This window comes from Corapipo altera, unplaced genomic scaffold, assembly GCF_003945725.1.
Source record: "Corapipo altera isolate COAL_440 unplaced genomic scaffold, ASM394572v1 57, whole genome shotgun sequence".
NCBI lineage: Eukaryota > Metazoa > Chordata > Aves > Passeriformes > Pipridae > Corapipo > Corapipo altera.
The window spans coordinates 3,629,258-3,645,834 of NW_020884905.1; the positions used below are offsets into that span (position 1 = coordinate 3,629,258).

Sequence of the window (16,577 nt, forward strand, 5' to 3'; positions counted from 1 at the left end):
GAAAAGAGAGCCACTCTTAGGTAAGGAAGATGAAAAATGTTTTATCTTCACTTGTTAGCATAAGTGATACCTCTTAAGTATTATGAAGAAAAAAAATATTTCAAATGTGAACATCTTATATGCCAAAACAAGTCCTACCTCGCAAAATAAGATAATTTAAACAGAAAGAAGAGAATCAAAAACAAACAATATTTTATTTTATTTTACTTACTTCATGCAAGCAGCATACAGGTTTTCCACTCCCAATGAATGAGCAATAGCCATGCATTCTAGTACAGGTTGCTGTTTCCCAGGAACAGGCTAGAATTGTTAGAAAATTACCACAATTATTGTACATTCTGATTTACAGAAACCATACAGAAGTACAAAATCTTCGGTTCAATCAGAAGTACTGTTAGCTACCATGGTATTTAGGTTTGTTTCCCTTATGCAGAATATGGAAGTCATCTGCTTCCACGTGTCAGTAAAGCTGGATTCAGCCTCATGAGCCTAATGCATGAAACTGCTCAACTCTAAGGAGGTATTTGTTTTTAAACTAATTTTAATTGAACAGAAATATTTTCTAAATATATGCCCATGAAATATGATATGCAGACATACAGCATTTCCTTATCTCCACCGAGAACAACTACATTTACAATAGGACATGTTAAATTATACTCAGTGTAATTTAATATATTGAATTAATTGTGTGGAATACCGCTTTTCATCAGCTGGGGTTTACAAGTTTCTGTAAACAGGTAGATGATACCACAGACCTTACTCCCATCATCAATCCCAGTGAAATTAGCAGACTCACACATAAGAACAGGGTCTGTTGACTCAAGCTAACACCTTGACCACACAGTTAATAAATATATTTTCAATAGTATGTATTAAGTAATAGAATCAAAATTCTTGGGCTTTATAGATGACAAAGTAGCATGAGAACTGACGTACCTTTTGGAAAAAATTGCAGTAATCTCTTTTCAAAATGTAGATAGCTACTTCTTTCAGCCCATCCAGCCCATACATATCTGCAATGCCCAACATGCGACTGAAGAGAAAGCAACAGAAATCAACAAGTCATTTTGATAAATGCATTTTGCTTACAAGACAATTGACATGCTAATTTCTCACCTCTTCGTTCAGTCAGAACTTACTGCAGAAATATTGATAACCAAGTGTGCCACTTGCCAAAGAATAGTCTTCAAACAGAAACATAGATTCACCTAATAATAAACTCCCAGCTGCTGAGTTCAGCCTATATAACAGTAAGCCTCAACTACTAGCTGAGAAACTGTTTAGAAGCCTCTCAGTTTCTCTATTTTAAGGATAGCAAGTGAAAAAGATATTTGTGCCAGTGGAGTTTTGGCATTTTGTAAGGTTTTTTGCAAGGATTACATAAAATGTTATGACATCATTATGTCCCTTTCAAATAGTAAAAAGCACAGTAAGCAAATTATTAATTATTTTATATAATAATCAATACAATATTTTTATTTTCTATATCAATTCATTACCTAAACATTAACAGTGGGGCACATTATGGACAATTCCATGTTTTTAAGAAATTGTAGCTCTTTACTGTTTAGTGGCAGAGTTCAACATCTCATATATAAATGGTTTCAGGGAATAATTCACAGATTTCAGAATTTACTTCACTAATACAGGATTATGTATAAAAAAGTGATTAAGAACTATCCCAGAAGAAAATGCCAACATCTACATTGGTTCCTATATATCACCTTTTATGGATCTAAGGCTCACTACTTAGCCTTCTCATCACTTGAATAATTATTTTAAAATAAATTAAAAATATTAACTGTTATACGCTATCACACATTGTATATATTATTCTGAAAACTAAAAGGAAGGCACAGGCAAATTAGGAATCTCTTTGGTTTTTCACACTCCTCACACAGTATTCCAAAAACGGCTGGCACACCTTTTCCAGTAGCTGTCAAATAAACAAGATTCCTTCAACAGCTTTATTTTTGGAATTTTCCTTCTGACTTTTAACTGAGAAAATACAGAACAATCAAATGAACAAAACTACAACTAAAAAATAATAAAAGTTGACATATACCCAACATCAACTTTGTCTGGGAAGTCCAGAATAGCTCCATATATAAAATGCAAGATGACACTCATTTCTGTATGGCTTATGCTGCAGAAAAAGAAAGAAAAATGCAAATAAAGACATGTCCTGAATAAAATGCACTACACTTCTTAGCCAAAGGAAGTTGGTCAAAAAGCTGATACATCATCCAGCTGTTCTGTGAATAGAAGGTAAATGATCTCATAAAATTAAAGCTATTTTCAAGATTACCGCAATGCAAAAGTATCTAAATGGACTACTTTTGGGTGAATTTAGCTACTGAATAGTCTTGCTAAAACTTTCTAATACTTTAAAATTTTGAAAATAAGTCATAAGTAGACTAATACTAATAACTACATTATTTACACTGATAATATTCAGAAAGGATTTTTTTCATCAGAGCCAAGCACTTTACTAGTAATAAATCAATTATTAATTAACTACATATTTTAAAATTGTTTTATAATAATTATTTTTTAATTCTTTATTTTATGATATATTTATCTTTTCCGACAATAAAAACACATTTTGTAGTTTTATTAGAATGCTAAGTAGGAATGTTGCATCTCAAAATTGAGAAAGTCTTTACTCAGATTAAGGAAGCTGGAATTCCTACACGGTAGCATTTGCATCCTTTCATAGTCCCAGCACCACAATGCAGAAAGGCACAGAATGCCTATTTTAAATGATGGACACGATCTCCTGAACAACACCTCATTGTACTTGTGTACATACGGTTTTGTGAGCAATCTTCAGAGCCCACAAGTGCTTTGTACATTAGTGTAAATGGAATATAGTCATGCAGATGGAGCTAAGACCCTTTAAAACATTAGACATGTTTAAGCAACTGACATTGATGACTAAAAACAAAAGGAAAAAAGCCCAAGGTTGCAACCTGCAGAGAAGCAAAATCAGCACAGTTGTCTCTGTGTATCAGTACACACGATAGCCATGAAGTCACCAAGGAGTTTCCCCAGTCTTGGCAGTTGTTACCTTATGCAGAGTTTTCATTATTTCAGATTAAGCCATACGTACTTTATAAAGTGCTACAAAAGAGAGCCCAGAAATCAGCACTAAGCAGAAAAGTGAACTAGAAAAGGTAAAATTATGGATATGATTCATTATAACAGAAGTTATGAGACACTGGCATGGGAATATGCTCATATAAAGATTAACTACTTCTCAGGAGAAAACCTCTACTGAAAAATTAGGATGAAATTTTCTTAACCACATAGAAATCAATTACAGAGAGAGAAGTGTAAATACCAGAGTAATTGGTGACTATCAGCCTCCAAAACATACCATAAAAGCTAAGGAATCAATTAAATTACAAGTATAATGTTTTATAAGGATTAAGAATTTATAACCAAATCAACAGACAACCTTCCTGATTTTGCAGCAGTATTATTACACTGACAGCAAGTTAAAATTATGATCATTTGAGAAGGTATCACTTGGCCAAGCAATTTTCTATTAACACAAAGCAGTTACATTTTGCAGCACTGTAAGGTACACAGTTCTTCCTGAAGAAAACTGAGTCAGCCTACATCATGCCTGAACAAAAAAGCTAACATGTACACAGATCAGTATTCCTTTGCTCTTAAAGGAAACCTAATGTATTTCAATTGATTTTTCTGATACTGAAAAGAACTAACCTGGCAGTCCCCAGCTTATTTATGAAGTCTTAAGTATTCATCTTACAGTGACAGTTCCATTGTTTTCAGCTCTCACACTGAAAGCCATTGTGAACAAGCACACTTGATAAAATTGCTTTAGTAAATGCTGCTGGAATATCATGATTAAACACCATTTAGGAGATGTAATTGTTATTTGTCTTTACATTGTAAATATACACTTATTGTACAAATAAGTATGAAAATTATGTTGTTCAGACACTTATAATACTTTTCACAACATGTACAACATGAAGTGAAAGAAAAGAATTCTCAAATACACTGTGAATACTAAAACATACTCTACAAAAAAGGATTAGTGCCCTTCTGCTGATGAAAAATACTTCTCTGAATCATCTGACAATATTAACAAATACACTACACACACAGTCATCCTGAAGTCAAAACAGTACTCGGTAAACTCATGGGGCTGCAGAAAAGTGTCAAGGCAGATTAATCTTCAGTGCTCTGTACACAGCACAGTTGTTACATATTTGCAGTGATTGGAAATTGCCTACCTTTGCTCCCACACGACTTGCAGAGACAACACTTACCCTTGAAGAGTGATGTGCTCTTGGGAGCTCTCAGCCCAACTTCCACTCAGCATAGCAGCAAAGTAACTAGATCTGGCACATAAAATGGCCCTGAGAGACAAAAAGTAAACATTATTCCACTAGATACAAATATTTATTATGAGACTCTTTGATAACATTGACTTAAATCTTTGCCCTTTATGCATTAAGGTGTCAGCTGTATACTGCATACCTTTTCTTCTAGTGTGTTTGGAATTTCAAAATATGCTAGAAACAAACCCAAACAGTACTCCATAAATTCTTCAGTTAAAGCTTGTTTTTAGTATGACTTTGAGATTCACACAGAGGAAATCTATTCTCACAAGCATTTTCCTTTCATATAAAATTTCACATTTATTTCTTCTGTTTTATTTAACAAATAACAGTAAATAACCTTGTGTCCTAAATTTTTTTTTATACTACAAAATGTGTATTTATCAAAATGAAAAGAGAAGTATGTAACTTCTTGTATTCAAAACTGGCTGGCCACTGACCAGCACATCCTAAAAGTCAAACACAACTTGATACAAACATATGCTAGAACAATATGATATGTGTTTACAACGCTGTTTAAGAAGAGTTATCAGTTACTTGTATTTACACTTACTACCCTTGTATATTTAAAAGGCATAACTGGCCATAATGGGGCTGATTCAATTTACTATTTCCATCAAATAGAAAAAAGAAACCCCAGAGCAGTAGCCTGTGTAGCTCAGTATCTCTGCCACCATCAGAGTCTTCAAAATACCATGTAAGAACACCTTTGCAACAGGAGCCTCTTAAGGTGGAAGTGCAGAAAGAAGAGCAGAAAGGAAGAGAAGGTAGTGGATGAAAACTGCTTTATGATTTCAGTCTTCCAGATCCACACCAGTTATAGTGTTAGCCTTCATATATCTTATCTGGGTTATTGCAGCCACAGATAGCATTGTCATATATACTTTTTTTTCCTGATGCTTACTAAGCTTCCTATTATTTATAAAATTATTTTATGTCATGTATTTCCTGTGGCAGAAAAAGCAAAGTGTTATATTAGGCATGAGAATCCTTTCTGTTACATGTATTTGCTGTCTCTTGAAATGTTTCAGAGCACTCTCATTTTGTGTAGGAAGAAGCATGAAGAATGCTATTTATGGTCTCTTTTATAGTCGTTATATATTCTGTAATCTCTCATCTCTCTTCCCTCCTCTTGCTTCAGAAGTCTCAATACTTTAAATTAGAAACTTCTCGCACATTCCTCCTGTGATTCATCCAGCAACTATAACAAAGCTTTTACAGAATGTTTCATATCTTAGTGAAATATGTCCACATGTAAATGGGTACTACATCATCAGTTTGAATATGTGAAATTCTGGATACACATGCAATCTTGTTTTTGTAAGACACAATAACAGTATCACGGAGATATGGAATACACTTATCTCCAATTTTTCATCTCCTTCCAAATAAATTTTAGTAATGAGCAACGATCAATCAACTTCAAGGGCATAGTTGGAAGTTGTTATTTTAAATAAGACAGGCACTCGGTAGAATACAGACAAGTATGTATTACCTGAATTTTATCAGTGTGTGGTTACAAAACACATGGAGATACCAAATTAATTTGAAGTCAATTTATCTGTGCTTTCATACCATGATGGTTTGTGCCAATTTTATCACTGAACAAATTTGACTCACTCCATGCAGAGCTCTGTAAGAACACAACACTACGAAAACATAACTTGGCAACTCTCTCAGAGCACTGCTACTCACACTGGAAAGTCTGTTGGAAGTTCATAGGACTTCATGAGAAAGTAAGGAATACTGAGACAAGTGGGTGGGAGAGTGTGGGGGCTTAAACTGTTTCCCATTTGAAAACTTCAAAAAAAAGCCCTTAAAGCAAGTAAATAACTCTGGTGCTTTCACCACAATGATACCCAAAGTTAGATTTCCCTTATTAGCTCCTACTGTTCACATGACACAGCACTAAAACAAGCAAGTCTTGTGTCTGTTTCAGAACATCCTTGTTTTTTCTATGATTTACTGCCATATTTTTTGATGCTAGTTAAACTAGATACATTGCTCCAGGCAGGAAGTGGCCTAAATTAAAGAAGCTCTTTAGAGCTGATAGAATCTCTCTGTTCATTTTTTTTTCTCATTAAGTATTTTTTTCTCAAAGTTATGGATCTGAGAACATGTCTTCCTATAGTGTAGAACAGAAGAAACAAACATGCTTAACTATACTACATTCTGGAAATTTAGTATACATCCTAGCTCTATTATTTAAAAAACTAAAATACCCCTACACGCTATTATGACGTGTCTTTTGTAATACTTGTAATGTCAGTAATAACCCCCCCAGCTTTGTGTTGAGAAAATACTATGAACAGTAGAGGGTTTTTCTAGTCTCTCTCAGTGATTCTTATACTCAAAGGGAACAAAATACAGGCTGTCTAGTTTGCTATCTCAAATGCAGAGTTATATCAAAGGTACAAGGAATGGTACTGACACTTTAATTTGCTTTCCCAAGCTACAGGAGTACAACAAGCCAAAGTCCTGAAACGGCCGTGGACTTTAGATCTAATAAAGTCTGCTGACAATCTTTACATTTATATCACTGAAGCAATTAAAGTAAAATCAGATTCTGTATGCACAGATTCTGAAAAGCAGGAAAAAAAATTACTACTCCAGAATTTTTCTACCTATATGGAAATGTTATTCAGCACTAATAGCTGAATAGTTTATGAATAGATTTTTCATTTTCCTTACAGACCATAGATTATCTTTTATTATTTTATATTTATTTATATATAAAAAGTTAGCAAAATAAACTACACAGTATTGATATATGAGTATGTACTCATCATATGAGTTTACAGTGGCAATCTTAGAAGTGCTAAAAGTGCAGTTGTTTTCACAACAGTTACTGTTGGTGAGAAAAATAATACTGATTAGTATCAAAGTATGGCCACTTCAGACATAAGACCTAAAAACTATAACAGTTCACAGCTAGGGAACAGCACCGGCAGTAACTTCCAACAGATATACAGTAACAACAGTGTTAGAAGGCTTTTGGTTGAAAAACTTTTTACTGTAAATACTTACGTACCTGTGAGCCTGAAAATCTTTGCCTTCTATGCAAATATTAATATCTGGACAACAGCACTTCTTGTAGAGCATCATTAAGTCTTCTCCTAACACAGATGCAGTTTCTAGTCTGGAATTACCTGCAGATGGAGAGAAATAGCTATTTTCACTCTGTCTAGTGTAGGGCAGACTATTGACAGTACACAGAAAACTTAAAATTTTGAAAAGAAGAATCTGACATGAAAGCTAGGATTTTCCTTGAAGGGTTTTCCAGACCCTGCATTTTACTTCTTGTTTTGACTTGAGATATCAGAAATTTGACCAATGCTCCATATTTGGTACTACAGAAGAAGTGCTACAGTTACTCTTTCATAAGATTATGCAGCCAGATCATTTTTTTCAGCAGAGATCTCAAACCTCTGCATTAAAGTAGAAGGGTCATGCAGTGCTACGAATTTGCTGCATGATCCTCTGTTACTGACACAGCTGTAGCAGCCAACACCTCTGGTGAAGATGCATTTCCTCATATTGTTTCATTCACAACTGTAGTATGGAAGACTCTTAAAGGTTCCAAAACCCTCCTAAAACAACACTGGAACTAGTGCAATTTGCGAGAAAAGGAAAGGGATGGAGATACTCTGCTGTGGGGAAGGCACATGGTGAGGGCTCGAGTTTCCTGACACCTAACAAGTCCTGTCAGATTTATTATGCTGCACATTGGGTGGGAACAGTTCCTGCAAAACTTCTGCAGCAATTCATTTTTTTAAAGTGTGAGGGAATGAGGTACACCATAGGAAAGAATATCCATGTAAACCATGCTATAAAACTAATTTTAATTTTTGCCTGCATTTTTACAACTCAATAATTATTTAAAAGACAAAAAGAAAAAAAAAGTATAATTCCAAACCTACCTGCAGTGTCTTTGTTGCTTTCTGCATCAATGACTGCTTCTGGAATTTCCTCAACACAAGATGAACAAGCAACTTCTTTCTGCATGGGCACAGCTCCACTTGGAGTATTCTGTTCAACAGGTAGTTTTTTGCTTTCTCTGAGACAATTTACATTTGTTTGAGTGTTCTGAAGAGTAGCAATGTTGTTTTCATGTATTAATTTGGGTTCCAATACTTTTTTCATCATAGCCAGCTCCTCAGCTTCTTTAAGATTTTTATCAGATGAATATGCAAGCCTAGAATATGACACTAACTTTTACTCCTGTAATTTCTTAATTGATCAAACCAAACAAATAAAAAATGACATTTTTTTATGTAAGAAAGTACATGACCAGAAAACAAAAGCTGGACTCTACAGTGCTTAGAAAACCCCCACCTTTTAAAAACTGTATCTCTGGAAAACTTATTTCTGCAATGCTTGAAAAGCATAAAGAAGCACTACAAGTAAAATGTAATATCAGGTTAAAAGGAACTGATGTATAAATCTTAGTATGAGCAAAAGAAGACATTTGATTGTCCTTTAATATAATCAATTTTACATACCCAAAAATATAAAAACCTTCTAACATCAAGGTTACAAGTACAAAATCATAATAATTGTATAGAGATATAAATGAACTGGGGAAATAAATTTTAATTTCAAAGGAAGTACTTGAAAGCACAAAAATCTGCAGTTAAGATCACCCAAGAACTTTCATTTTGCCCATATAGTAATTCCAGCTTCCCACTTTCCCATCTGTTTCACCAGCTTATTTTTGGCTCAAGATCTGGAAGGCTAACAAAGCCTGCAGTCTGTGACTGCAAAGATTTTGTATTTATAGAAAGATACTGCACTCCAGCAACTTAATGGAGCCTTAGAAAGCCAATGTGAACAGATAACATGCTTCATCCGTGGTTTCATACCATAGGGATGAAGTTAACAAAGTTTAACAGAAGAGCTACAGTTATTTTGGATGTAGCAGACATGCTTAGAGATCTGCATGGAGTCACTCATTCCATGGCAAAGAGGCTTTTTTGTTAATACTGGGAACACAGTAATTTGAGTATGCCATTTGGACAGTCTTCTAAAGGGGCTGAGAAAACATACAAAGAAATCATCTTCCTTCTTAAGTATTTGAAGGATTGAGATAGGTAGAATTTTTTTTGTGTTTGTGATACAGGTCCTCACCAAGTGAAAATGAGGAGAAACGAGAATGTAGGGAATAAGAATTTTAATATTTTATTAGATTTTGAAAGCAAGGGACAGGAAAAGGTGTGACAGGATTTCACATTGAAAGACTGGTGGATTCTTTTTACACGGGATTTTAAGGTTGTTGTATCTGTATGTGTATTCATAGAAATTCAGCAGGTTATCTTCATATTAGAGTCCTGCTTAATACAGACTGTAAATTTATTATTTTGAAAGACTCATGGAGGCATCCATTATTTTACTTCACAGACAGCAATAATGATTTTGGCACATCTTTTAGAAATTTCCTTTTATCTTAGCTAAAATCCCATCAGATATTTCCAGATTGCAATATTCAGCAGTTTTCTAAAACCTGTTATAGAAAATTTTCCTTGGCAGTACCCTCTATTTTATAGACTCATTTCTAAAGCAGAGTGAAGCTTTCTAGACTGTCTTCTAGAGAGTATCAAATGGTGCATTTTTGCATAAATAAAAGCTAGGGAAATCTGTCATCCACAGCAAAATGCATAGCTTGGACCTTGGAGCTCAGATAGTTTAGTGATAATGTAAAACCATCTCTTTAAAACACAGTTGGTGTAAGAAACCAGAACCCTTACTGCAGAATTATGATAGGAATAGTTTTTAAAAACTGTTCCAAACCTCATGAGTAAGCTTCATTCAATGTGACATCCTAGCTTCATAAGCTAAAGTGCAGAAGATAATTCTATACAGTTATGAATCTCTTTTTTAAATCAGATAGAGGTGTCATCAGAAGGTCTTATATCTTGGTCAGTTTTGAACTGAGTAGTTACAAGTCAGCAGTTTTCATAGTCTTCTGAACAACCTAAGAAGGCCTTACCACCCTCACAATAAAGAATTTCTTCCTAATATCCAATCTAAACCTACTCTCAGTTTAAAGCCATTCCCTCTTGTCCTTTCACCACATGCCCTTGTCAAAAGTCCCTCTCCAGCTCTCTTGTATAAGCACCCTTTAGGTACTGGAAGGTGCTCTAAGGTCTCCTCAGAGCCTTCTCTTCTCCAGGCTAAACAATCCCAACTCTCTCAGCCTGTCTGCATAGGTGCCCCAGCCCTCTCATCAGCTTTGCTGCCCTCCTTTGGACTCATTCCAACAGGTCCATGTCTTTCTTATGTTAGGGACCCCAGTCTTGGACACAGTACTCCATGTGGAGTCTCAAGAGAGCAGAGTAGAGGAGGAGAGTCACCTCCCTTGACCTGTGGGTCACATCACATTTGATGCAGCCCAGGATTGGCTTTCTGGGCTGTGAGCGCACACTGCCCGCTCACATTGAGCTTTTCATCAAGCAACTACAACTCTTTGATGTGCTCATCCAGCCAATTCCTTATCCACTGAATGGTCCAGCCCTCAAACTCATTCCTCTCCAATTTAGAGAGAAGAATGTCACAGTAACTAGATCAGCACCGAAATATCTTCCTTACATGTGTAAAATATCATATTATACAGTTTTACTTTAACAAAGCTATCAGTTACTACAACTAAGTGCCAAAATGAACTCAAAGTATGTTTACTTTTGTTAATAAAAATAACACTGAGAATGTAAGAAATCTCCCTGCCCAGTTTTAATGCACTAATGTCTAGCAAACCCAACTGCACCAAATACTCTCATGTACTGCATTTAATCTTGCAAAAATATTTCAACAATACACCTATAGCAGCGAATCTGCGTTAGTGCAAGTCAGGCCTGTCATATGCACAACTTCAACATAGCGCAATCACTTAAGATTCTTCCATTTCCCTTTAGAATGCTAAAAGAACCATCTGCTTGATTTTTGCAGCCAAGATGGTTGTTTTAACTTAGCTGATTTCCTGATAGAAGTATTTCAGTAAACTTCTCATGAGATGCAATGTCAACTGCTTCGCTGCCTCACACAGGTGCTGATTAAATTTTCTAATTTTTTGTGAAAGCTCACTCAGCATCTCAGAAGAAGAACCTGATCCCCAAGCAGTCGCAGTCCCAGTGAAAGGTTTCTTTCTACCCATTTCTCATAGATTGATTTTTTTTTCCCCTTGGGGCATAAATCCATTGCATTAAGATTCTATGCTTTCCAAAGCAAGATCTTAATATCACACACATTCCGAATATACTGTGACTTGACAGTTTAGCTTCTCAACTGCCTCCGAAAGATTGAGATTAGATATAAACATGGATCAAAAAAAAATCCAGTAAGAAAAAAGACAAACTCATTGTTTCTATGTATGTGGAAAGGAGATAAGGTTGCCATTGTTTGTCATGTGTTTAAAGCTCATTTTCATCAAAGTAAACAAGTCATCTTAGTGAACGCTTTCTTCCCCCAACAGGATATATCATAAAATCTGAGCTACCAGCTTCATGTTGTACATTACTTATTTCCCTCCTTTCCTCCCTCAGCAAAGTCTTATTCTTCTCAGTGACTAACTTAGCTCATATTTATAACCACAAAACTAACCTGGCGCTGTAGTGACAAACTGAGACCAGACAATGTGGTTGTACGAAGAAAAGCCATTAAGTTAGAACAGCTTGGGTGTTCAAGAGAAGCAGATTCCTTAATCCCTTAACTTGGAAAATAAAGACTTTGGTTCACAATAATTTGTTCTCAACTTTCTCAGTTTTCACTGTTCTTTGGAGATAAGTCTTAACAGAGCATTTTAATTTCCACAATTCAGACTTACTGTTTCACAAAGTTTAAGACAGTTCCCATGTTGCCACATTAGTAGGGCAAGGTTTGTTAACTCTATTTGTTTTAGGAGGGATGATTTTTTTTTAGCTGTATCACTGATTCCTTTATGAAAGAATATGAAAAGAATAGTTGTTGGGCCAAAAAATGCACCTGTAAGTGCCACAGAAAGCCCTATGCAGTTAGCTTGTTTTCAAGTTCCACGAATCAGTCACTCAAAGAAGATACTCCTTGCACAGTACGCTGCACCACATCAACAGGCACAACTGGTAACAGGATAAACGGAAGGACCATATCAGAATAGTTTGTATAAAACATAAAATGTCAAGAACATGGGAGGCATGCTATCCTTCTGAAAGAGTGGTCTGCAATCACAACCCACTAGAGGGGAATGCATAAGCCTAACATAAACATAAAGGAATTCAGTGTACATGTGCATAAGTCAGGTTTGTTTCCTCCAAAGCAGCCATTATCCAGTGCAGACTATGACAATCTAGGAATCAGTAAGAATAAATTCATGCACAAGTTATTTAAAGAAATATTTCCCTTTTTCACTACTTTTTGTAATCCAGTGGTATGGAACTGTAACTGGAAATTGTATTTAAAGAACAAATACTAACAAAGGTGCTGTATTTGGTGCAACTGTTTTACGAAAACCTCACGTGCAAGAGAATGTCAAGCTGAAAACCATCACCTTCTGTAACGTCAGTATGATGTTGTGTAATTTTAACAGATACCTCACCTTATGGCTTGGGGATTTTCCCCCCCCCCCTACACAGAAAAGATTCTGATAGACATGAGCAACAAGATTGCAAGAGGTGTGACCAGGTGACAGATGAAACAGGAACATGCTATAGGGTATCTGTTGTATTCATAGCAGTTACTACAGCCTAAGATTTTTTTATACAAAGGAAAGGTTTGCAGAGACTCTACAGAAAGAAGTTACTGCCATCATGCTGTCTAGGAGTTTACCTTCCAGAATGTTTCTGCCTGCACTTAAGAGAGATGTGGCATCCTGGTACTGCCTGATACAGAACTCTACAAGCATAACACGGTCGAAGCCTTGGCTGGTCTACATTGAATCAACTGCTGGTATAGCAAATTAACCCCTGTGGCAGTAAATGTCACAGTGACAATTGTATTTCTTTGTATTTGATTGTATTTATTGCTTTTTAACTGGATCTGTCATTAGGCCCCTCTCTGTCCTTCCCTGACTCAGCTGCCTTCAATACAAATATCAAGAGACAATAATAACTAGATTTTTTATTGCTAAAGCTGTATTTTTTCCAACTGCAAGGGAAAATAAAAAGCGGTTTGCCTCCCAGCTCACAAGATAGTAATGATCTAATGACCTGTGACTGACTGTTGTGCTTCAGGGATGCTAAGTTTTTCTTCCCGAGGCACACTGCAGAACCCTGCTTAGGCAGTCATCTCCTGCCATCCATGTACTTGGAATTGATGACACTCTTCTAGTGGCATCCTGAAGAGTGACAGGAGGCTATTGGAGGGCACAGTCAATATTACATTAATCAGCCAAAAACATAGGGTGCACAGTGTCTACAATATGGATGCTGCACTTCCTGGTGTCCTCAGACATTTAAGTGTATGGGGGGGAAACAAAACACTGCTTAGTTGCTCTTCTATTTCATGCTGGGGCTATGCAGAAAGATCTGCATGAAGCTCACCACGTCCTCCCTCCTGCTCAAAAACGCTCAGAAGTTTGGCAAGAGGAGCTGCACAGCCTTCAGCACACAAGTGACACGCAGCCCACATCTCTCCTGATGAAGAGAGACAGAGGCCCAAAGGAAGTGCGCCTCACTGAGATGCAGGCCAGATATAGCCCGTGAGAAAAGAAAATCCCCAAATCCCCAAGGAAAGATAATTTTTACTTGGGAAGATAAAAGAAAAGCTGAATATAAACAGGAAAAGAAATGAGACTTTTTTACATCTTCGATGAACTCTTCAATACTATATTAGTATTCCACTTCTCCATACAAACGCAGAACTTTTGTAGAAAACAACATCTTTCTTTCAGGAGCTCAGCTGCAGCTACAGGTCTTTGTTACAACTCATCATGGTGGTTCACGTGCTCCAAGAACTAGGCTGGCTTCTGGTAAACCTGAAGCTGTAATTTAAAGGCACCGTTTTGCATTTGTGAAGATTAATTAATTAGCATCCAAACAAGAAGCCACTGAGATTCGACAGCCACTGATACTAGCAGAAGTCATTTCAACAATGAATTAGGCTCTTTTCAACTAAGGCTGCTTCGTTTCTTTGGCCCAAAGGAGTTCACTGTTGTCAAACTTCAGTGCGCTCTGTGGCACAAATTTTCATAGTATGTGCTAGGTTAGAGGACTCAAAAGGTGAAGTATCAAACAGCACTGAAGATTAAGTTAAGAAAAAGCAATCATCTTGCAAAACACATTTCATACATATCTTAGAACATATAGGGAGGTTCATTTGAAGAATCTAAACTCACTGTGAAAAGATAAAAGGTTTATAATGAGATGAGCTGAGTTTAAAGGTGCTTTTCAATACCATCCTTTCTGGACAACGTGCAGGACTCCAGACATCATTACTTGCCTTCCAGCAAACACAGACAAAATTGAAAGCAAGTATCAGTGGGCTGTAGGCATATTAAGTGTTTACCATTAGGAAAACAAAAAAAATGCTATAACAGTATATAGATAATTAAAATAATTATTCCAAATAATTATGTCCAAATGAATTTGATTTTTTAAAATTTGCAATATCATACTTGTCCATGAAATTCTTATATGAAATGAAAGAAATTAGTTACAGCAAAGTAATAAGGAGTCAGGAAAAATATGAGACAAACCCCATGCTGTTTTGTTTCTTACCACTTGTTTTGCTAATGCTCCTGCCAGGCTGTGACAGTAACGTAACAAATGCCTCTTTATCGACCTGTTCCACTACAATGATTCTGTGTTTCAAAAAGTTTTCTTTCATAATTATCATAACTTTAGTACTCCGAATACATATATTTAGCTATCTGCTACCTTTTTTACACATTTAAAGAAGAAAATGAACAAAACCAATAGGGAGAGGTCAGACTATTTCAGGCACTAAACTTTAAAACTGCAACACCCTCCCCCCCTATGTTTTCTAGGCACATCCTGAATTCATGTGAAATCCCAGAGTGCCTACCACTTCACACCACCGCTGTTTTAGGGAAAGTAGTTGGCACTGCTGCAGCTTTGTTAGAGAAAAGCAGGTCTTTGAAAGAAGGTGAGAGGCATTTATAGCAAGGAGGATTGCAAGGTCTGGTGGCAACACTCCTCACGTAACTCACCTAAGGTTTGGAGCAAGACACGAGAGATGTTGCATGTGTGGCAATGGGAAAACAGCTGGCAGTGCAAAAATGCGCTGGCCCTTGCACCAGTCCCTGGGGAGCAGCCAGCCCACACGCCTCCCTCTGGGATCCCAACTCGGATCAAAGCTGTGCCGTCTCTGGCCTAGCCCATGGCTCATTAGGACTTGAGTGATGAGTTTCTAGCTTTGATGCATTTTGATCCAACTTGATGAAGCTCTCCTAGGTTTCTGTATCCATAACTTTTTTATTTTACGCGTGACATGACAGCAGTTTTTCTTTTCTGTTTCCATTAGGAAATCTTGCTAAGGAGAGTGTTAGTAAGCACAGATAATCTTAGACAGTGTATTCAGGATTTTGGCTGCTTTTTATCTACTAAAAAGCCTTTATATACCATAAAAAGTATGCTGTGGTGGAGAGCACAGCCATGCGCTGTCACCAGACGGACAAAGGCAGAGGAAAATAAGGAAGTTACAGAAAAGTCCTCTGCCAATGCTGTAGGAAAGCTGTGAGAATACTGCCTTGAATAGGAAAAGCTTTACAACAGGTGCTAGTACTGGGAAGCAAGAAGACAGGACACAAGAGAAGCGGTGCCAAGGCCAGCTCATCAGTCCCGCCGCGGCCGCGCACTCACCGCAGGAAGCGCCGGATCTCCGCGGTCCCCACGCCGTCCAGCCGCAGCACCTCGGGGGGCGGCCGCCCCCCTCCCAGGGCGGCGAAGAGCCGTGGCGCCCGCGCCAGCAGCACCGCCCGGTGCGCCCGGAGCGCCGCGTCGCCCACCCGGATGGTCACGTCGGAGCGGGTCCCCTCCGCCAGCAGCCTGCGGGACGGCACCGTTACCGCGTGTCCCCGCCCCGCACGGGGCCGCCCCTGCCTCGGCCGCCGCCCCGCGCCCACCTGCCGAGGTCCTGCCGGAGCTGCTCGGCCAGCGCCTCCTTCAGCCGCTGCCGCTCCGCCGCCGCCGGGCTGGGGCCCTTCGGCGCTGCGCCGCCGCCGCACCGCGCCATGCGCCGGCCGCCGCTCCGCTCCGCGCCCCGCGCGGCGGC

General features: G+C 37.7%; 1 protein-coding gene across 2 annotated transcripts in view; it reads right to left on the reverse strand.

Moving 5' to 3' along the window:
* The window catches only part of LOC113951017 (AP2-interacting clathrin-endocytosis protein-like), a 36,243-nt gene extending 19,705 nt beyond the window's left edge, over positions 1-16,538 (reverse strand). Inside the window, exons 1-8 of one of the 2 annotated variants that reach the window (XM_027651503.1) lie at positions 16,429-16,538; positions 16,166-16,351; positions 8,300-8,574; positions 7,411-7,528; positions 4,308-4,397; positions 2,069-2,149; positions 940-1,036; positions 212-300 (exon numbers count right to left, since the gene is read on the reverse strand). In XM_027651503.1, coding sequence (XP_027507304.1) covers positions 212-300; positions 940-1,036; positions 2,069-2,149; positions 4,308-4,397; positions 7,411-7,528; positions 8,300-8,574; positions 16,166-16,351; positions 16,429-16,538 — 1,046 coding nt within the window. Of the gene's footprint in view, positions 1-211; positions 301-939; positions 1,037-2,068; positions 2,150-4,307; positions 4,398-5,086; positions 5,104-7,410; positions 7,529-8,299; positions 8,575-16,165; positions 16,352-16,428 lie in introns of those variants that run through there. The other variant, XM_027651504.1, reaches the window with a different exon arrangement.
* Positions 16,539-16,577: the final 39 nt, after the last annotated feature.